This window comes from Rhinopithecus roxellana, chromosome 4, assembly GCF_007565055.1.
Source record: "Rhinopithecus roxellana isolate Shanxi Qingling chromosome 4, ASM756505v1, whole genome shotgun sequence".
NCBI classification, from domain to species: Eukaryota; Metazoa; Chordata; class Mammalia; order Primates; family Cercopithecidae; genus Rhinopithecus; species Rhinopithecus roxellana.
Genome location: NC_044552.1, coordinates 122,869,166 through 122,892,913, shown reverse-complemented (window position 1 = coordinate 122,892,913; position 23,748 = coordinate 122,869,166). Strand labels below are relative to the sequence as shown.

The 23,748-nt window shown below is 35.8% G+C and overlaps 1 protein-coding gene and 1 pseudogene across 6 annotated transcripts in view; one reads left to right on the top strand and one right to left on the bottom strand.

The window, feature by feature from the left end:
- EYA4 (EYA transcriptional coactivator and phosphatase 4) overlaps positions 1-23,010 on the top strand; it is a 287,469-nt gene extending 264,459 nt beyond the window's left edge. For all 6 annotated transcript variants that reach the window (XM_010357882.2, XM_010357880.2, XM_010357884.2 and 3 more), the window contains 7 exons: positions 585-674; positions 6,904-6,962; positions 7,061-7,221; positions 9,503-9,617; positions 13,616-13,737; positions 15,733-15,833; positions 19,647-23,010. In XM_010357882.2, the coding sequence (XP_010356184.1) occupies positions 585-674; positions 6,904-6,962; positions 7,061-7,221; positions 9,503-9,617; positions 13,616-13,737; positions 15,733-15,833; positions 19,647-19,727 (729 nt within the window). In that variant the 3' untranslated portion in view covers positions 19,728-23,010. The remainder of the gene's footprint in view (positions 1-584; positions 675-6,903; positions 6,963-7,060; positions 7,222-9,502; positions 9,618-13,615; positions 13,738-15,732; positions 15,834-19,646) is intronic.
- On the bottom strand, positions 4,890-6,802 carry LOC115896913 (annotated as a pseudogene).
- Positions 23,011-23,748: the final 738 nt, after the last annotated feature.

Genomic DNA, 23,748 nt, shown 5'->3' with positions numbered 1-23,748 from the left:
CAAACTCTACACGTTTGGATAGGGAGATTCCTCTTACTTTGTTGATAAAAATGCAATCAAAAATTAAGTGATGGTTGCACCATCCTCTGCCAGCTCTTCCTGTTTCACCTCCAGATAACATTCTCTGCTCAAGTCTTATAAATACTCAGTTGACCTATTTTTCTCTGTCTTTTAATTGTCATTATTCTTAAAAAGACATCCTTTCTTTTTAGCGAGTTTACTCCATTCTTCAGCACCCCATCCAAATACCTTTCTCCAGAATACTTTCCATAGATTATATGTAAACTGGGTCATATGAACTGAATGGCTCCCTTCCTCCTTCCCTCCTGAACATACAGCTTTGTGTGAAAATGTATGCTGTGTCATCGTTACGTATGTCTGAATTCCCAGGTGTGCCTGTGCGTTTGGTATGTCTGAACCTTCTGGAAAGTCACCTTTCCGGATGACTGAGAAATCTTTTGAATCTTCAGTAAAAACCCATGCAGTCTCCTCGCTCTTCCACCACAGCAATATGTGCTTAAAATATTTTTAATAATAAGTGCTTACTGAAATTTTCCCTCATTATGTGTACATTTTCTTTACAGGATCCCCCTATGGCTGTAACCCTTGGACTCCGCATGGAAGAAATGATTTTTAATCTTGCTGATACTCATTTGTTTTTTAATGATTTAGAGGTAAGAATTGTACCAGGCACAAATAGTTTTGTCCAATACCAGACCTCTTAGATGGTTTCTATATCTGCAGATAACCTCGAGAAAACAGAAAGATAAAAATTTAGCTCAAGAGAAGCATAAAGTTCTCATCAAGAGGAAAAGTTTTATTTACAAATATAAGCAGAAAGTTAATTTGTGTTCGTGAATAGTATATATGTAGAACAAAAATGTCTCCAAAGAGGAGACTATTGGCTTTGCTGTCCTTACTGTCCACAGCTGTACGCGACTCTTGATTCTTTTAGTGTTTCAGCCGCAAGAGGCTTGGCACCTTTGGAATCAGCATTAGCTCTTCCAGATTATTAACCAGGAACCTATTTAGGTTAATCACTAAACAATATTCACAGACACTATTCGTGGTGATAGCATAGATCATTTAATTTTGTGGATAATCTGAAGCCTAACTTTAGCTAACATTATCATTCCTTATTTCTTTCCCTTCTGGATAAAACAGTGCTAGAACTATTTAAGCATGTTTGATGCATTTAAATGCATTTATTTTCTCATTTTAAAAATTATGTTTCCATTTTCAACCTCAAGTGGCAAGACAGTGTCTAAATGGCAAATAAGAGGAAGAGAAAATAAAAACAACAGCAAAATGAAACGACCCAAGGAAAAATAGCCTCAGAGTAGTCGAACATGTACTGCAATAAGGTATGCCATCTGTGTCCTAGGTTATTAGACATTCAGATAATACAATTTGAAATAACTAAGTCGTTCAGGTTCTTGGCAGAAGTACTTCTCAGTCAAGCATAACTGTGCTGAAATAGAGATTTCTCTTTCATTTTTTTTCAGATGGCATGTTTAAATTTATTTTTTATCTCATAGTTTCATAATTAAATAAAAGTTTTTGTCTATAATCATATTATGAATTGAGAGGGAGATTACTACTACTGAACCCCTACCTTGTTCTAGATATTTTATGTTGGACTTTCTATTAATTACTTAACAGTGTATTGAAGTAAATGTGTTTATCACATTATTTATGCAAGGGAGAAACTCTATGGTCCACAACATACAAATCACATCTAAAGCTACCTGCTATCTAAATGGTAGAACTGGAATTTGAAGCAGATTTGCCTAGTTCCAGAGCACATACTTCTGACCCATCCTATGCTGAAAATTTTTCAAGTGTGTGAGAAAGAAAAGCCAAGTTATTGAGTTACTTAAATAACTTTTTTTAAAAATACTTGTAAGTTCTGGAGTACATGTGCAGAACGTGCAGGTTTGTTATGTAGGTATACACATGCCATGGTGGTTTGCTGCACCCATCAACCCGTCATCTACATTAGGTATGTCTCCTAATGTTATCCCTCCCCTAGCCCTCCACCCCCCAACAGGCCCCGGTGTGTGGTGTTCCCCTCCCTGTGTCCATGTGTTCTCATTGTTCAGCTCTCTCTTATTAGTGAGAACATGCGGTGTTTGGTTTTCTGTTCCTAAGTTAGTTTGCTGAGAATGATTTCCAGCTTCATCCATGTCCCTGCAAAGGACATGAACTCATTCTTTTTTATGGCTGCATAGTATTCCATGGTGCATATGTGCCACATTTTCTTTATCCAGTCTATCATTGATGGGCATTTGGGTTGGTTCCAAGTCTTTGCTCTTGTGAACAGTGCTGCAGTAAACATACATGTGCATGTGTCTTTATAGTAGAATGATTTATAATCCTTTGGGTATATACCCAGTAATGGAATTGCTGGGTCAAATGGTATTCCTAATTCTAGATCCTTGAGTAATCGCCACATTGTCTTCCACAATGGTTGAACTAATTTACTCTCCCACCAACGCACCAGTTAGAAAGTTTGTTTTTTTTTTTAAATGACAAGGTCTTAAATCCAGTTTGAGTTATATTTGAGACATGAGAGTAAAAATGATTGGTTCAGTACATTCCATAAATATGTGTGCTGAAATCTGTGTAATAACATTTTGCTGCTGCTGTTGTTGTTTTTCTCTACAGTGAGTCAGTGTTTTTACTGAATAATACAATTACTGTCTGATTAAAGAGGCATTCTTTTTTTTTCTACAATGGACAGTATGAAAGATCAGTATTACTAGGCAAGCTTTCAGTTTTAGATAACAAATAGTAATCACCTCTCTAAAACCTGATTTAAATTGATCCTGCTACTTATGAATACAGAATGATTTTATATATACCTCATAATAACAAACACCTTAACCTTTCCGGAACTTGAATTTTTTACATACAGCGATAACTTTTGGGGTTAGTTTTTCTGTTGATCAGTATGGATGAGTTTCATTGTAAAGAGGATCTTAATATTATTAGTCTTTTCAAAGGTGTAAAAAGAAAAAAGAAATTTTATGTGGTAGTATCCAAGTAAAAGAGCTTATTTCATTTGGTTAATTATTTTTTACTGGAAATAAGTAGAATAAATGAACTTTTAGCTTTTTTACTGGCACGTTAGAAGCCAGGTGGAATAAATTTACTACCCAACTTTTAAAAGAATGCTAAAGTGAGAAGGTGAAAATAGCATATAATGAATTTATAACTAACTTTAGCAAGTTTGAAATGAATATTGGTATATCAAAAACATGTCGTAGTCATGTATGGCACTTAAAGACATTTATTTTAGTTCAGGTACTATGTTATATGTATTTCAAAAATACCTGGCAGGATCTTTGTTAGAGTAGTTCCTGAGAAAATACTGATATTGACTTTCTCTTCTCTGAGTATATAGCTTTTTAGTTGTGTTTTAGGATATGATAAGAATTTTATTTGACTCAAACCACAGAACTTAGCTATTCAACAATACTGTACTTAATCAATAAAATAATTGAGGTACTGCATATAAATTGACTGAACTGTCACTACACACGCGTGCCACACAAATGCTTGCACATTCATATAAAGTGCCCAAGGAAACACAAATGTTTTTTACTGACATGAGTAAACAAGCATTAAAACTAATAAAATCAAAACAATAGCTTTCAAAAGCATTCAGTACAGTTACATACATAGCCCCCTATCCTTCTGCATCTGACTTTGAAAGGCAGTTTTACTTTCACACAATTTTTTATTTCAATAAACCTCTTACAGCCAAAAAGTGGCTTGGGCTCCGTAACTGGAATTAAAAGATTTCTACTCTTATTGACAAAAAGAATTCCTCAAGAGAGTAACTCTACCATTAGCTTATTATGTTGTCATTGTTGATGTTGAATATTTAAGCTCTCGGGGTGCTTTTTTTAAAAACCTAAACATCTAATTTGACACTCAAATCTTTCAGTAGATACTTCAACATATATAGTAGCAGCTGTTCCTCACGTAATTCCTTAAAAGATACAAATTTAAATCCTCCTAATAAAACACTTCACTGCATCCTGCTCAACTGCAGAGAAGGCAAATGCCCACACTACCCTCCCCTAACAGAAGAGAAACCTGTGTGTTTAAATAAAGTGCTATTTCAGTTAGAATAACCTCCAGAAAAGAAGTCTCCAGGAAGTTTGAGATGGCAAAAGTGAGAAAAGACTACTGTGAATTATAACTGATAAATATCAGTGACAGCTTTTTGGTTACCTTGTAAAACAAAATTAAAGTATTTAAGGTTAGCTCTAGAATATTTTCAAATGTTTGAGTTCTACTAAAATTTGTTAAAGCCAAAACATTATAATGTTTTGAGTATTTCACTTTTTGGTCAAAATGATTCTTAAAGAGTTTGTCAGAGTGAAAAATAATTGAAGAACAATGATTTAGCTTTTTCTAAAAATGTAAATAATGGAAGTTCAGGTTTCTTGCACTGGATTGTAATCCTCAGGCAACCATCCAGAGTCAACAGGCATAGTTAACTAGGCATAAATTTAAAGAAAAGTTAAATTTGGAAAAACCTCAAATATAACTTCAATCATGGAGCTTCTGGTCCAATAAGTGTGATATACTGTTGTCCTCAGGAGTAAAAGATAAGTTTTTGGGCAACCTGTGTACAAATTAATCATGCGAGTTAATACTTAATGTCAGGGGAATTTCTGTAAAAATTACAATGAGAGAGTATTAAATAGAGAAATAACTTCTGATTACCAGGGAAATTTACAAGGATTCCTCCACTTTTTTGTATGTCACTAATTTATTATAAAAGAGAGACACAGAAGTTATTTACATGAGGAAAGATTTCAGAACTTCAATGGAATAGGCAACTTCGTGCGACACCATTTCAATAGTGATTTATTTCAGTCTACAGACTTTCCAAGTATATCACCATCTCTCAATAAGAAATAATCCCATCGTTTAGAACTACTTTGGTGCCTCCATATTCTGGGAGAAAAACTTTATTTCCAACCCTTATGCTAATGGGTAAAATCTCTCCGCTCTTTTCCTTAAAGCCCAGTCCAGCAGTTACCATCATTGCTTGCAATGCCTTTACTGGATGTTTTTCAGGAAGTATAATGCCTCCTTTGGTTACAGTTTAGACTGCACTCCTTTCAGCCAATACTTGGTCAAAGAGGGGAAGACTTTTTCTAAATAGCTGTCTGGCCAGACCATTCCATCGGCAGTCTCTGTACTCTTCTCTCTTCCTTCCTTCCACTCTTCACATAAATATCTTCTTATTCTCCTCACCATTTAGAATGCTTTTGTTTTATATCATCATAACTTTGTGTTAGAAAATTTAAATGATTGTGGTAATCCTGTAAAGAATTAGCATTTGTCTAGACTTTTCCCATTTATTTAAGAAAGAATTGTGGAGTGATTATTCTATGCTAGATTGTGCTGTAAGTGAGTATGTAACCTGGTGAACCAAATGCTGCACTCCAGGGCACTTCCAGTCAGATTATATTTTTTGACCCATACGTGTAGGTGGAGATTTATTCAAAACTTACTAAACCTATAATTTCTGTAAATTATATGAACTTTTAACTTACCTGGATTTTCAAGTCACATACTCACAAGGTACTGATTGGGCTAGTCACTGAGTTTTATATATTAAGGGAAGCCTGAGTCAACTCAGCCTTTCAACTGGAACCGGATTAAATGCATTCTGTGTGGAAATCTGGAGACTAGATATGAAATATTTGACTGTCAGATACTTTCAAGCCCAATAATGAATATAAATAGTAGCTGAAAAACCTTTGTTTAGTATGGTGTATTTTCAAATTTAATAATTTAAAAAAATAATAACTTTGAATGCTAAGCACCATGTACATAGTCAGAATCTGTGAGTATGAGTAAAATACTTTGAGGGGGGACTAAGGAGGCCCAAAATGTTAAACCATATGCTGAGGTTAATATGTTATAGTTATTTATTATAAATAATCTATTTTTATGGATTATATATTTATTATTCAGAGAACTAAGCATTTTAAATGCCCTTACCAAATTTCACCTTTAGAGCTTATGATATTGCTCTGGAACTTTGCAGATTATTTGAAGATGGACTGAGACTCAGAACAGCAAAGAAGGATTGAATCCTTTTCCAGAAAAGTTCCCATTTGTTCTGAGCACACAGTAACTTAAAATCAGGTCAATTGTGTGGGTATACTTACATAAAGTTTATTTTGATTGGAATTTTGTAGCACATTTGAGATGATAAATCTTCATTATTTTCCTTTTACTTAAAAGTAGTCTTTTTGATTTGAAAATTTAAAAACTTGACAAAAAGAAAATGTCAATTTCTATGATTATTACCCTTTTTCTGCGTCAAAAGGTCAGGACTTTAAAATAACACCAGCATGGTTCTTTCGTAGTTCTGGTCCAGCAGGAAGTCGTGGAAATTCCACAGGACACCATAATCTGAAGGCAAGACCCCCTGTTGCTGCTCAACAAATGACAAATAATAGTAGCCATCTGAGGTGTTTAGACCAAATAAGTTTTGTGTATCTTCAGATTAGCCATGCTTAAGTATGCACAACAGAAATGGCTAGAAGGGAACTCAAATGATTACAAAAATTCAAGAGAATTTCTTATCAATAATTTTAAGATTAATTTTTTTAAATTGCTCTAAAGAAACCCTCATGCCGTGTACTTTCTCACCCCTCCTTTCTATGGAACTCTTCTGGATTTAAATGTTTTGGGGTAGAAATGGTGCCATTTCCCAATAGAAGAAAACAAGAGCGAGGCAGTGAGATGGACAGGCACACGCTGCCATCTTCTGGCAGTAGTCTGATCAAATGAGAAGATGGGAAAACCTTCAAACATGGTAACAAGCATCATTTAGAAAACAAATAACTTTTCCAATGTTTTTAACAGGAATGTGATCAAGTTCATATAGATGATGTTTCCTCTGATGATAATGGGCAGGACTTAAGGTAAGCTATGCCTTTCAGTATGCTGTTTCCTACAGAAATTCGGCTGTGGAGTTTTGCACATGTAATTATTTCTTTTTAATGTATTTTGGGTGTTACAGTACCTACAGTTTTGCAACTGATGGCTTCCATGCAGCTGCAAGTAGTGCAAACCTTTGTTTGCCAACAGGTGTAAGAGGAGGGGTTGACTGGATGAGGAAGTTGGCTTTTCGTTACAGAAGAGTGAAAGAATTATATAACACCTACAAGAACAATGTTGGAGGTATGTGTGGCTTTTTAAATCTAACAAAGGCACTCGGGGTATAGGTAGAATTCAAACTGTAGTTTCATGTTAAAGACGATTCTGCTGTAAAAGAAACAAACAAAAGCTCGTATTAAACCACATTGAGCCAGAAGTTCCTTAGAATTGGTGGGAAAAAGTTTTACTACAAAATAACACATGCACCACTGTCACATGAATTGGGAATTCTTTGTGTAACCTTGTGCCAAGATGTTTGGTCAGGATTTATAGCAGGGCATTTAGTTTACCCTTTATCAGCTGGTGCTTGGAGCATTATCAGTGAAAACCAGACAGAGGAGCTGACCGAGGCAACGGGAAGAAGACCTTTCTCAAGAAGAGAGCCTCAGTCATTGAAGGAGGGTTGTTAGCAAGCATTATCTTTCTGGAATCCCATCAAAAATAAATGTAAACAGTTACTCATGTCATTTCAGACTTTCAACAGGTTTATTTTATCTTTTTAAAAAATAATGTTTTATGACAGTGTATCTTTCCCATGCATAGTGTCAAGTATGACTATCATAGTTTTTAAAAGTTCAGATAATCTATAGGTAATATCAAAACCATTTTATACCCCTTCACATATTTTACAGGTGATAGCAAAACCTTTGATACCAAAACTGTGATCCTGAATGTGCTTTTATATATAAAGTAAACTTTGATGATATCTCATTAGAATCAATTTTAGGTAAACAAGATTCCTAAAATTTGCTATTAGGTCACATCAGATTAATCTCCCAGGATTTTGTTTCTTTATGTGCTTCTCTTTTTTTCTAAAAAGGAAGAATAATGGAGGAACATAAACTGGAATCCAAAACAGAATGATACAACTAAATATACTTGTGCACACTATACATACATATATTCACATATATATCATAGAATACAATGTAGTAAATGTTCATATATAGTATATAATCACATCTATCCATATACATCATGAGGATGGGGCTCTGTGTCTGGTCACCTTGTATCCCCAGTGCGTATCAGTAAAACACGTAAAAGATGCTCAGTAGATACATAGTAACTCCAAGAGAACAAAAGATGTAGAACCAAAGAGGATAATAAGTTCCCCAAAAAGGAGCTTAGATATGGAAGACATTCATTTCCAAATAAGAAACTGACCCTTCAAGCTACTCACTTGCATGGGGTTCTGGGGAGAAACCCTGATTTCCTGACTCACTCTAGTGCTCTGTACATGATGCTTTTGTAAAATCAAATAAGTAGATTTTCTAGTTAAAAATCAATGGTAGATAATACATTTAGCTTTAAAATAAATATCCCCTCGGGAAACCTGAGTTAATTTTTATCATTCAGATGTCATAATTTCCTTCTTGCGGTGTATTAATAAAATTATTTTAAGTTGACAAGACCACTAAGAAATAATCTTGTATCTTAGAAACTTTAAACAACCGCAAGTCTTCTGTCATACATGAGCATCTCTTTATTATAATGAGGACAAATGACACTTGCTAGAAACTATAAATTTTGATTGAAAAAAAACCATACAAGTGTATATGTGCTCCCGATATTCTAAAACACAATTTCAATAAGAAACCTTCCTTTTTAATGGATTTACATGATCTCGTTTTATCATAAAATCAAGAACTGGATCTTTTAAAATAAAAAATTAGCACATCTGTCTTTTTTCTTATAACATCAATGTTGTAATTCATTATTGTCTATAACTATCCTACACTTCATGATTTTAAACAAAATTAATTTCTTTTTACAGTACAAAGTATTTATAGTAGCATTAGCAGTAGTATTAGACACATATTAACAGCTACATATGATGATGCCATTATTACTGTTTGAAAGTGGGAATGATTGTGATTATTAAGAAGCTAAATGTTTTTCAGACAGTCAAAACATTTGGGGTTTGTGTCCCTAGGTTGGTGGAACCCAACTATTCCTCCAGATCTCAAATATCACAGTACTGTGGAATGAGATCCAGGCAGAGGCATGTTCAAAGCTCTTTAGGTGAGATCGACTGCACCAGATTCTAGGATCAGTGAGGGCAGAGACTGGGGCCACTTTTCACTGGCACTACCTGAGACCTAGAAGTTCAGTAAATATTCATTGAAGGAATGAATGGATAATCAATTCAGAAATGAAGGACCAATATGGACATAAATCTGTATCTCTCTGCATTTCTGATATATACTGAAATTAAAATGATCTACTCCAGACAGAAGGGAATCTAAGCTAAATATTCTGAGAAAATATTCATCTCTCAACTCTGCCTTGCTTTTTGGTGTTGCAGGTCTCCTTGGCCCTGCCAAGAGGGATGCCTGGCTACAGTTAAGGGCAGAGATTGAAGGTCTGACAGATTCCTGGCTAACAAATGCACTTAAGTCTTTATCAATTATTAGCACTAGGTAAGTGGAATTGTTACCTTTCTATGTTTATCGTTTTGAAGATTTAGTTCTGATTGTACAACATAGATAAAAAATGTTTTAATTCCTAGACTGTTTTAGACTTTAAGGTACCTACCAATTCTGAGTTCAGTGATTTTTCAGTTTCAGTGCATGTGCATGAGGGGGGGGAAGAGAGAGAGAGAGAGAGAGAGAGAGGAGAGAGAGAGAGAGAGAGGAGAGAGAGAGAGAGAGAGAGAGAGAGAGAGTGTTGGGATGAGAGAAGGTTGCTACTTCTCAGAATAAATAGGAGACCCTATCTCACCACCCTTCTCTTCTCATAGCAACTGATAATCTCCACAGAATGGTTACATGACTTCTAATAAAAAGAAAAAGAGAACTCAGTAGGTGGCAAAGTACAAGGGGGTGATGGCAAATATAAAACAGTACTGTTTACACAAAAAATGCATGTTTTAGGTGTTAGGCCATAATGGATAATACACATAATGTGAGCACATCAGAAAAGCAAGAGAAAGCTCTTGAAAAAATTCTAACCATTTTGTTGTTTGAACTAAACAGTGAAATTCTGACTTGTGTCAATATAGAGAGCAGAATTAAATCGATTTGTGACCAGTTGTACAGCCAGGTGCCATATATGCTAATTCATACAGTGATGTAAGTCTGGAACATGATAGCTGGTAAGGTAGAGTTGAATCTCTGTACTGTCTGCTTCCGTGATTTTATATCTGAGTTAGGTGAATAAATAAAAACATGCTTAGGAAGTGGGAGCTAAATGATGAGAACTCATGGACACATATAGGGAAACAACAGACACTGGGGCCTACTTGAAGGTGAAGGGTAGGAAGAGGGAGAGGATCAGAAAGAGTAACTGTTAGGTACTAGACTTAGTACCTGAGTGATGAAATAATCTATATAGCAAACCCCCGTGAGGTAAGTTTACCTATATAGCAAACATGCATCTGTATCCCTGAACCTAAAATAAAAACTAAAAAAAGAATCTGTCAGCATTTCCATTAAGAAAAGATTAATGGGCCAGGCACGGTGGCTTACGCCTGTAATCCCAGCACTTTGGGAGGCCGAGGCAGGCAGCTCGTGAGGTCAGGAGATCGAGATCATCCTAGCCAACATGGTGAAACCCTGTCTCTACTAAAAAAAAAAAAAAAAAAAAAAATTAGCTTGGTGTGGTGGCGCACACCTGTAGTCCCAGCTACTCGGGAGGCTGAGGCAGGAGACTCGCTTGAACCTGGGAGGCGGAGGTTGCAATAAGCCAAGATCATGCCACTGTACTCCAGCCTGGAGACAGAACAAGACTCTGCCTCAAAAAAAAAAAAAAAAAAAAAGAAAAAGAAAAGAAAAGATTAATGAGAACATGCAGTATTTGTTTTTCTGTTCCTGTGTTAGTTTGTTAAGGATAATGGCCTCCAGCTCCATCCATGTCCTGGCAAAGGACATGATCTCGTTCTTCTTTATGGCTGCATAGTATTCCATGGTGTATATGTACCACATTTCCTTTATCTAAGCTATCATTGATGGGCATTTTGGTTGATTCTATGTCTTTGCTATTGTGAATAGTGCTGCGGTGGACATGTGTGTGCATGTGTCTTTATAATAAAATGATTTATATTCCTTTGGGTATATACTCAGTACTGAGATTGCTGGGTTAAATAGTAGTTTTGTCTTTAGGTCTTTGAGGAATCGCCACATTGCCTTCCACAATGGCTGAACTAATTCACACTCCCACGACCAAATGCCACATGTTCTCACTTATAAGTGAAAGCTAAATGATGAGAACATGTGGACACATAGAGGGGAACAACACACACTGGGGCCTTTCAGAGGGTGGAAAATGGAAGGAGGGAGAGGATCAGGAAAAAAAAATGGGTATTAGGCTTAATACCTGGATGATGAAATCAACTGTACAACAAGTCCTCATAACACAAGTTAACCTATGTAACGAACCTGCCCTTGTACCCCTGAACTTAAAATAGAAGTTAAAAAAGAAAAGATTAATGAATAAGATGACAAATTGCTAGTTTTAAAAAAAGAAGAAAAAAAGCATGCTTAATAAATGTATGGGGAACACAGCATTCAGAGAAAGATTTATTTGGACTAATTGAATCAGAATGAAGAAAAGCCTGATAGGGCAGAAAAAAAAAGTTAATATTAAGAACATGGAAGTAAATGAATAGTTGTCACATCCTGCACAGCTTCTGACCCGTGGCACAGGCGGAGCTGCATGGATAGCAGAAAGTCCAAATGGAGAGCGGAGGGGAAGTAGCTTCCTGTGTCTGATTGGGGAAGCCATGGCAGCTTAGTTTGTCAGTTCTAGGCACCATATTCCAGTGGGGGCTGTGACAGGGTTGAAGCAGCCTGTGTCAAGTATGGTAGTCACAGGGGTTTGGACTGTGGGAACCACATAAAAGAAACAGATGGAAGGAGGAGCCAGAGAGCTTAGTCAGAAGAGTCATGTGTGGAACAAGATTACCAATTTCAACTGTTTCAGATATTAGGCTGAAAATCAATTAGATTTCTCCCTGTGTCTGGAAAGGAAAGAACTGGAACCAATGAGTAGGAATCCTGCAAGGGAGATTCTGGCTCTATATAAGGAAAAAATGTCTAACAGTTAAGGCCACTTGAAATGGACTTGCTATCTCATGTCCCCTGTAATTGGTGACAAGAGAGACCAAATGTCAAGGACACTGGAGTGTGAGGACCCCTGAGCACTGACATGATGTGTAAAATGTTGTGGAGTGTGCATTTCTCTGAGAAGGAGGTTGATAACTTTCATTATATCTAAAAGAGGTCTTCTCTATAAGTTGAAAAAGATTATTACATTATTAGATTATATATACTTTATAATATATACAGATTAATTATTAAACAGATGGCTTTAAGGCAACTAAAGGAATATGTGATATTCCAGAAATAAATAAAGATATAACAAGGAAGGGAGGAGAAAAATCAACATACATTGAATAGTTGTTAAGGAATTTGTTGAGTTATCCACATATATTACCGTATTGATACAGTTGCAGTTTTGCCATTACTTTTAATGGCAAAAAACAAAATTGCTTTTGCACCAACCCAATAGTTTTCACAAAATGCCTGGAATGTCAGAAAAACAGATGCTTTGTTGAATTATGTATTAGAACCCCTAGCAAAATTAACTTACCCTCTGACCCTAATTATTCTACGAATATAGTCTAAGAATAATCAAAGATGTAAGAATATATTTAGGTAGCATTACTTATAATATTTAGAAATCAAAAGCCACTTAAGCAATTGAATTTAACTTTAAGAAATTCTGGTGCATCTACATGGTAGAGTAGTTTTTATACATTGTTTTGTTGGGAGAGGGGAAGTAATAGTTAATAGATATAAACAAATAGGTTCATGATATAAATACATAAAGTAGAATACAAAATTGAACATATAGAATGTTCCCAATGGGAAAACAAAATCTATATATGAACAGAAACACTGAAAGTAAATGCATGAAATGGAGAGAGCGGTTATCTCTGAATGGTTACATAATAATTAATGCTTTTTATTTTCTTCTTTATATTTGTCTTTCACAAATTTTTCTGTTACAAGTATATACGGTGTTTATAATTTAAAAAGAAATGTAACTGAATATCACACAGTGCAAGTCATGAAAGTTCATATCAAAACCACATCTCTAAACTTAAAAAGCCTGAGTTTTATTTCATTCTACCATGTTTTCATTCTGTAACACTTACCTACGTATGACTTTTGATAGCATATTGTTTTGACAAAATATTTTGTAGAACTTTAAGCATCACAGTATAGTCATGGGTTTGTGTATTCTTCTTAATAATCTGCCATTATTTGAGGAGTGTCTGTCTGCTGATAGGCAATAGCTAATGAATATTGAAAGGGACCATTAATTAAGGAATTTAGAGACCACAGTGACAATTTTAAATCTATTAGAAGTTATTTAGTATTAGAAAACAAATATGTATATTTCCTCCCTATTTTAGGAGTAACTGCGTAAATGTCTTGGTAACGACAACCCAGCTGATCCCAGCACTTGCGAAGGTTCTACTCTATAGTTTAGGAGGTGCTTTCCCCATTGAGAATATTTACAGTGCAACTAAAATAGGTAAGGAAATTATTTTAAACTCTGTATGGAATGTGTACACATCTGTGTGTCTCTGCATGGTTCCCTTTTTCAGCAATTTCACTTAGTACATGAAACAAATTTGGGTGAAGTTCAAATTACAAAGTCCCTGCAACTCATTGTACATGTATGAATTATTTGAGAACTGTTGCCTAGTGACATTAAGAACTCAGTATCTGAGTATAGATATTTCATTCTTGTATTTCACAGAATATTACAGCACATGTTATTTAAATAATATGTAATATCTCTAGCCATAGTATTTAATAATTTAATTAGTATAGAGTATAATGTTGCATCCTTGCATATGCAGTAATCTAGATCCAAGATAAAAATACTATTTTGGCTTTGCAGGGGATTCTTTGATGGATTGAACTAGTGCCCTTAATTACAGAAAAAATTTAAAAGAATTGTATGAATCAGAAAACATAATAGGAATATTCGTAACACATGAGTGACTGGAAATCTACATTTCCAAAAATGTGCAGTAGCAATCAAAGAGCCACAGCCTTGTTTATTTAGATAATATCTGTTTGTGGCGCCATCTTTGATTTTTAAGTGCATTTCTCGCAGACTCCAACTTCTAATGAACATTCAAAAGTAAAACTTCATCAACTTCTGCTGTATTGAAAGACTTCAAAGAAAACTGATGTATTCCATTGTCTGTCAAGGAAATACTTGGGAAAATAAATGGGTTGTGTAATATGCCTTGAAGGTCAACAAACTTAGGCTCTGGCACATTGACAAGAGAAGTTCGAAATCCTAAAATCCCCCACCAAAAATAACCTGCCCTGGGCTTTGAGGAGGTCTGATGTTGGCCCTGGCAAAAGGAGCCTCCAGTTGCAGCTGTTTCAAGAGTACAGTTAAGGAGAGCCAAGCTTCCGTAGAGTAAATTTCACATTATCATAAGCAGTACAGTTCAGAGCCTGGATATCAGTACCATACATTTTTAATCTAAATGTATGTATTTATGTCAGCAGGACTAATAGAAAGAAGACAATTTTGCTTTTTGATGAATCAAATAATTTTATAGCAGAATAAACATTTATTTTAGTAAAGACAGTATTCTTTCTGTTGGCCAAATAGTTCCTTATATTCTTTAATCTGAAAAAAAAAAAATCATTTTTATTTTTTCCTGTAAGCTAGTGTTTTTTGGAGTTCTGAACCATCAGATTAAGAAAAAAGGCAGAAGTGTAGCCATGGCTGCATGAACATTCTGGAGTGAAATTTAGAGAATAATGCCAATGTTTTAAAAACAAAGAATATGTAGAAATTCCATGGTGATGTTCCCGTAGTGCAATCAGAGGACAACAGTGTTGTCAGTACGGTGGCCCAGTCAGACTGCACCCCTTAGTAGAAGTTATTTGAGCAGGCTAACTGTCACCCACTTAAAGAAAGGAGTTGTTTATCAAGGTAAATTCACTTCTTAGTATTTCCTCTTTTCTTAGCAGTAAACCTTCAGTTTTTCTCTAGAACACATTTAGCTGACTTGTCTATGCTACCGAAAATTGATTTACAGAATTAAACAAACAAAGGTTGTTAAAACTTATAGTTGCCTGTAAAGTTTCCCCAATACTCTGTTGGTGGAGAAAAACATACTAATATTTTCTCTAGGTCAAATGCTTAACCCTACTGATATTTTTGGAGTGTGAAACACATTGGTTTAATCATCTGTCCTAAGTAATGCCTTAACGTTATACAAATACGTGTTGATTTCATAAACCCAGAGGTTGTGAGCCAGTTTAAGTGATGTTCAAGAGGCATTAACTTAACACTTTATGAATCTTTAGGTTAACGAATGCAGTGGCTGGAAGAATAAGCAGTGCATTGTTTTTCAGGCAAGGAAAGCTGTTTTGAGCGTATAGTGTCCAGATTTGGCACTAACATAACTTATGTTGTGATTGGAGATGGCCGAGATGAGGAGCATGCCGCTAACCAGGTAACTTCACTCTGAACTTTATCTCGTTTATCTTCCAGGAAAAGAAAGTTGCTTTGAACGAATAATGCAAAGGTTTGGCAGAAAAGTAGTGTATGTTGTAATTGGGGATGGTGTAGAAGAAGAACAGGCAGCAAAAAAGGTAACCTGTCTCAAACAATGTTGGTGTGATACTTCTAATGCAAGCCTTTTTGTTTGCATTTCTGTAGTTTGGCCCAATGGCAGCTTGACAAATGATTTAAATTTATAGATGCAAAGCAATAAGAGCATGAGAGGGTCAATACTTACATTCAAATAAACCATTTGGAGTTTAGCATTTTTTGCCTGAAATTTGATAGGGAATGCAGGGAAAATTAGTTATATTTATTTATATGTTTGAATGTATATACACATAGTAAATATATATAGTAATACATATATTTGTGTGGGCATATATATACATGCTTATATAGATGCATCTGTATATATTAAAACACATACAATGTGCACAGATATACATGAGCCAGGGGATCTGCAAGAAAGATGGGGGGAGAATAACCATTGTTAAGCACATGAAGTTTAGCAAGATAAAGATTAATGAGCTCCATACAAAAGTCATGTGAGTAGTTCATGAGACCTGCATGCCATATGGTCCTCGTAAGTGCCTGGAAGTAGGCATGCTCCGTGATAAGGAATGCTGAGGGCAGATTTAATAGCTGAAGAAAAACTGCTACAAGAGATTTTAATAAGTGCTACTGAAATGGGATGTATTGCTCAGATCCTTTTGCACCAACTTGTCTTAGCCGTAATGTGCCTCACATCTCCTGGAAGAGTTTCATCTGTTCTGGTGAGCCAGTGGTACTTGATTGAAGCCAAGCAGCTGGCTTTGAACACATTCAGAAGATCCCATAGGCCCTCAGTATTTTCATAAGCCTTTTCATCTGTCCCATATTTCTGAAGAAGAAACCAAGGCAATTAAAAACTGTTAAATGTTTGGTTCAACATCAAAAGAAGAGTGATATCAGGATTGGCCCCCAACACCAGACTGTTGGTCAACTCCACCCTAAGGTCTACTGCTGCCTTCACTGAATGATAGAAAAATATCATCTAGCCAAGATAAAAGTGATAGAATTTACAAAACAAAGCCAAATGATGAATTAGTATTTCTAAACAGTGACATACCAGCTTATACTGTTTTACATAGAAAGAATGTTTTCTGTATCACCCTAAGGAGATTTTAAATCATCATCTAATAAAGGCTTCACCGCTTGCATGTGCTGGAGTGTTTACCTGTTTTCAAAAAACAGTCAACATAAACAGTTTTATAGAAAAGTTTATGGCTATAAGAGAAAGGAATTGATGTATTTTTCTAGTCAATTTAAATCAAGCAAAATGAAGAAAAGGAAAGCACTTCCACTTTAGAAGGTTTGGTGACAGTATTGGCAGCCATACTTGAAAATCTCCATGCTTTTCGATTACATTTAAGAGAGTGGGTTCAGGCTCTGCGTCCCACAGAACACCTCAGCCTTCATTAGCAGTGTCAATGACCCAAGACAGCACACTGGCCCCAAGCACGTCCTGTATGAGGTCAGGGCTGCAGCCTCAAGAAATATAGCTTTCATTGCTGACTACTACTTGAAATGCTTCCAGTCACACTCAACTGAAATATCTTCTGGAGTATGTCAATGTCCTGAGTCCATGTTGTGATGTTTCTTATTGACACCATAGTTATACACAACAAAGAGCAGCCAGTGATTAGTAATACAGCCCCACTCCTTCTCAATGTACGTGTCTTTTAGCCTATACAAATTAAATTCACGTATATTTAGGTAAGGACTAATATAATTCATTTTTCCAAACCAGTAACACTGTATGCTTTTGACAATTAAAACTTAACCCAGTCGACCTGTTTTCCACAGCATTAATGTTTAGATTCGGTTTTCCCAGTTGTTATACCATCTTCTTTATACCTAAAACTTCAGGAGGGAAAGGCATGACCCTGAATGGAAAAGAATATCAGATAGAATGCTATTTCCAAATGGTTGTTTATGTAGGTACGGTTTTGGTGATGGTGAAGGCTTGTTATTCTATTTTAAAGCAGAGGTGGTTGGTTTCTCTAGTACCCAGAATGCATGCTTTTCTTTGGATGTAGCAGTAATCGCATGTGCAGAAATGTTAAGTACTGTTTTGTTGTTACAAATAGATCTGAGCTGAATGAAAAAAAAGTTACTTCTATGTGAATTTCTATGCCTTAATTTGACCTAGACATACTTTGTTTGAGAAATTTAAGAAGAAATATCAAAGTTTAGGAATAGGGATGTCTGCACTCTTCTGCAGAAACATATAATATTAATACAAGCTGTATATGTAGTTTGAAATTTTCTAGAAGCCACATTTTAAAAAATTAAAGAGAAACAGGTAGAATTAATTTTAATAACATGTCAACCCAGTATATCCAAAATAATTGTCTTGATATCTAATTAATGTAAAAATTGTTGAAGTCATGTTTACCTTCTCTTTGTTTGTTTGTTTTGTTCTAAGTCTTTGAAATGCATTATGTATTTTAAACTGGACTAACCACATTTCAAGTGCTCCATAGCCACATGTGGCTGGTGGTTACCGTAGTGTGCAGCAAGGAATTATATAGCATTAAGGATTATTATGCTACTTAGTTCTTACATAAAATATCATTTGCATGTTTTATATCTGTATACTCATTTCCCTTATATACATGAATATTTTATATGTGCATATTCTAGAAGTTGTCATCAGCCCAAACTTATAAATCATGCTTTTGTTTTGTCAGTTCCTGTAGTGCAGTGTTTTTTCTTTTTCATTATCATCGCCAGTGGGGACTCTTTAGACAATTTTTTTTTTTTTTTTTTTTTTTTTTTTTTTGTGAGACGGAGTCTGGCTCTGTCGCTCAGGCTGGAGTGCAGTGGCCGGATCTCAGCTCACTGCAAGCTCCGCCTCCCGGGTTCCCGCCATTTTCCTGCCTCAGCCTCCCGAGTAGCTGGAACTACAGGCACCCGCCACCTCGCCCGGCTAGTTTTTTGTATTTTTTAGTAGAGACGGGGTTTCACCGTGTTAGCCAGGATGGTCTCCATCTCCTGACCTCGTGATCCGCCCGTTTCGGCCTCCCAAAGTGCTGGGATTACAGGCTTGAGCCACCGCGCCCGGCTGACAATTTTTTTCTAATTACTCCCTTTCATGAAATTTTAATGCCACATATGTACTGTATACTATTATAGTATGTCTTTAGAGGGCACAAACCATTGTAATGTCTAAGATTTTCTGCCCCACAAGAACTCATTTTTGTCCCCTTGGGGATGATATCTTCCCCATTGAAAATGTATGCTAGATACTTTCTGTCAATTCTACGCCAGTGAAATAAACCAGGTCGACTCGACTGGCTTAAGTTATCGGTTGTCCCAGACAAGTAAGAAAGTTATAATCCCCACATTTTTTCTACTTTATATAGTCCTGTTTCAAATTATTTTTATACAGAAAGGAATTCACCCTCTTTTCTTCCTAGATTAACAAAATTAAGGAGCTTATCATTTTGTTTTATTTTATTTTTGACTGAGAGAGAGGCCTGTAGGAGAGATGCACTGATTCAGACTTGCTTTCCATCAGCCAGGTAGGATTGTGATACCCACTTGCTTTCCCAGATGTCGATGTTGGTAGTGATACTTCCAGAATAAATATTAAACTATCTAAGCAGTGTTAATATTTGCTGTTATTCTCATTAAAATCCAGTTCAGATCTATTTCTCTGTTACTTTGACAATGCCATATTGGTGCTGCCAAGCCTTCACGTATGATCATCCCCCCTTTAGACTCCCTCCCCTGAACGTGGGTGGGCCACACAGCCCTGTGTGTGTGCTGCTGCTTCATTGAGACAATGGTTGTGATCTCTCTCCATGCCTCATTCCTTCCCCTTCTCTCTCCCACCCCTCCTCCTCCTAACCGTGCAGCACAACATGCCCTTCTGGAGGATATCCAGTCACTCAGACCTCCTGGCTCTCCACCAAGCACTGGAATTAGAGTATTTGTAACTGTGTTCTCTAGCTGGAGATCCATTTTTTATATTTCAAGTACACTGAATTTTTATGTGTGATTCAATGCCTCTGGCTCTACACATATAAATTGTCTTAATGGATGAAATCATATTTGGAATAAAAATTCCAGAATGAAGAATTCAGATTGCTTAATGGAGTTAAACTTTAGTGCTACAGAAAAGAAACTCTATGGTCTTATATTTACAACACTTTAATGGGTTTTTGAAAAATCTGTGGAGGTTGCTGGTACACACCAAATGAGTCCAAACTGGAATGAGCAGCTTTAGCAAAGAACTCTTACCCTGGCAAAGCAGCAACACACATGCTCCGTCTGACAAGGTGGTCAACAACATTCCTCAAATTGGGAGATCTTCTCAGCCCTGAGGTTTGAATCTGACTTTAGCCTACCTAGCCCAGAAAATCTGAATTGGAATGCACTCAGACTGTATAAGGACAGTCCTATTTAGACCTGTAATTTGTGTAAATTATTGATGAAAATAATTTACTGTGACTTTATTAGCAGCTGACTTTCAAAGTGGATGCAATTTTTCTTTCATTTGTCGGGGAGGGGAGTGGGAGGGGAAATGGGAATATAATATTGTCTCTTTTTTAAGTTTGGCAAACAGAATGTTCATACTGATGTGTTGTGCCTTAAAGACAAGACAGCATTTGTGTGTTACAATGTAACTTTGGTTAAAATCTCTGTAGATAATGAAAAAAAAAATCCTTTGTGATGATTCTTAACATGACCAAATTTAAAAGTCAGGCTCTCAAAGCTTAATTACCGCATCAGCAAGAAACTGAGTATTTGTTGCAATAAGAAAACAACAACAATAAAGGAAAGCTTGTGTTTTATTTGGGTTCTTAATAATTCCAATAATTGTATGAGGCAACTATTTGCGCATCCAACCATAAGCAGAAGGTTTGGGAAAGACTGTGGGACCTTCACTTAGAAAGTGAAATGTATGTAGAAGTCTCAAGTACCCCTTCTACAGTTTTACTGGAGAAAACTAAGAGCCATATTCATGACAACTTGCACAGTTTTGAGCTTGAGACTTTTGATATGTGTAAGTTGCATAGAGGAGGATATTATCATGCAAATCATGAGCAATTATCACATTAACTTTTTTAGAATATGCCATGGACATGACGTAAAATTCACATTGAGTGGGCATGGCTTAAAATAAAGCTAAGTGTGTTTATTCCCAATGCCATTGCAAAAATGATAATATCATCAGTAATGGAAGGCAGATCTCCCAGATGGTATCTGATGAAAGCAATGAGTTTATGAAAATGTTACCTAGAATATCATCATAAATTAAATCAGCAAGTGAGTTGTATCTTGGCAGCGTTACTGAAATGACAATAGTAAAATAGTACCTGGTTCTCCATCTGAATACATCAATGTAGGTTCTCCTCATGATAGACTTGCATATGTTAGTTTCTGCCTGTATTGTTACTGCGCAATGGATGGCATTCATTACAAGAAGAGCCCGTCATCGTTGTGTTTGCATGGTTTTTTTCCCTGTGTGTAGCCCATGTTGGGAACACGATACAGGTTCTCCTCTTATTTCCTATGACATGATTTCCCTTGTGGAAATTTAAGACTTTAAGAACTAGAGTATTTTTATGGTGTCTGCACCTGCAGTTCTGTGTTTAAAATGTCATAGTGTGGATACTAGAGTCAGGCTACTAGTCAGTGCCCCTAGCCAGAGGCTGGTTCATGAGTTCATCAACTGAGGCCTCTGTGGCTTCAATAAAGTCTACATTTTGCTCACAGATCACAACATTCACTGTGGAAATAGATTTCATTTCTTTGGGCTACAAACCTATATTTCTTTACTGAATGCTAAGGCCATGTTTATACTGGGCAGAGAGATATTGAGATCCGAATTTTGTACAAGATTGTGATTTCATCATCTAAACCTTAAACTTACCCTTTAAATTTTGTAGCTTTTGGCTGCCTCTGCCCCAAGTACTATTCCAGGCAAATTAAAGTTGGAATACATTTAATAATATAAAAATAATGATAGTAAATCTTACACTTCTGTTGGCCCTTAGCTTGAAAATAGCAGTAAAAAAAATTTAAGTGTTGCCTTGATTATCAGTACTTAATTATGTTGTGCACTAAAACCTTATGTATTTATTACTGTGAATAAAAACAAATTATCTTTACTGTATAGCTGGTTTCTTTAAATGATAGAATTGTGGCATTAGGTATGAATTTTTAAGTCTTTTCATATCAAACAAGCAAGGCTTTTTATGCTGCTAAGTCTGCAGGTGCAGAAAGAAACACCCCTTGGAAGGGCAAAGAGAAGCTGGCTGTTTGCATCACCCCATGCAGTTTCTCACACACATCTCTTTTTCTGATTCTGTGTTCAGAAGAGGCTGCCGGCATAAAACCTAAATGCTAGGTTGACGGAGAACAGCTTGTCTGGCGCAACAATGGTGCAGGCCCACAAGCCAGCATCACAACTTGGCCATGGGACGTTGAGCATGCACAAAGTAGAACTCTTCCCTTCCCACCTTAGGAACAGAAAATCCTCCTCCTTTCTAATCTGAAAAACGAAAACTGAACTAACAAACACAAAACGAACCCCTTGGCAATTCCCACCTCCTATTGACATATGGACTATTGTGCCTTATTGTAAACCAGTTTGAAAAATGTTCTGTAACTAAAGTGGGTTTTCGGCTCTTATGTATACAGGTTGGTATATTACTACAAAAGATAACCATCTTGTGTTGCACCTTAAAAATATCAAGACCACGTAATTTCAGTAACAAAATAGGTGGCCTGGCTACAGTATTATAGCATACAATTAGAACACTATGCCCCTGCAAAATTTTGTAAATCAAATTCAGAGGCAAAAACATATTTTAGAATCATACAGTTTGCACACAAGTAGGTAATAACTGTCTCTAAAAATGTTTTCTCCTTAGTCTGCGATGAGCTAAGATTCAGAATAGCGTCAACAGCATGCTCCTATATGAAGTTGTTTTTTTAAAGCACATTTGTTTATGACAAGCCTACATTCTCAGTGAATATGGCATTTAGTATTTCTTTTGAAAACAAACTTAAGCATCATGAGCCAAAGTTGCATTTTGACTCCCGACTATGGTAGCGTTATGAACATCTCACAATGTCAAGGGTTTCTGTTATGTATTAGTAAAGTATAGATTATCGGGGCCTACGTAATTTAAAGAAATGTAAATTAATATTAAAAGCTTGTAAAAATATGTATATCTTTACTATTTCTCAATAAATACCTTTGCAATTGTTTTCATTTCCTTCACCCTCCCATGTTGTAGAGTTTTTGTGTGTTTATTTAGCTTGGTTCTAAATCATGTGAAATTTGTATTTAGGTTTCTGGTCTTCATAACTTTTCTGTTTTATGCCTAGGTTGCATAATTTTCAGTTAAAACAAAATGAGATGTAACCCAGTAAAACATTACTAATTACGACTAAAAGTGGGCTGCTTTACTGAAAAGTTGTCAGCTGCATAATTTTTTACACACAGATAGCTACATTCAAATAAGTATAATGTGTAATGTAGCCACAATTCACTAATGATAAAGTAATTAAAATATTTAGACCTATTAGAATATTTAAAGCAAGTATCCTCTAGGTGAATATGGGACGTAGTTTATAAGTATCTTCCAAGAGGAAAAAAGGTAGTTTTCTGTAACAGATTTTATAGCTCCTTTATTGCCTGGTGTATAGTATCTATTTATTTGTGAATCTCTTGTTCACGTGTAAACCAAACGCAAGTTTCAGATCAACCTCTGCTCATTCACAGCCTTTAAAAATGTTAGCCTCCAAATTAATGATATTTAAGTGGAGTTATGTGGCAACATTCTAGTAAGCCTTACACCATCCAAAAATCAATACTGGTTTACAAGAAAACAATGATAATGTTTACAATAAATTTAATATGTAAACTTCCTTTGTTTTCTCTTATATCCAGTTGCCACTGAAATTGAATTTGTGAGAAAGACTAAATTATATATATCATATCCC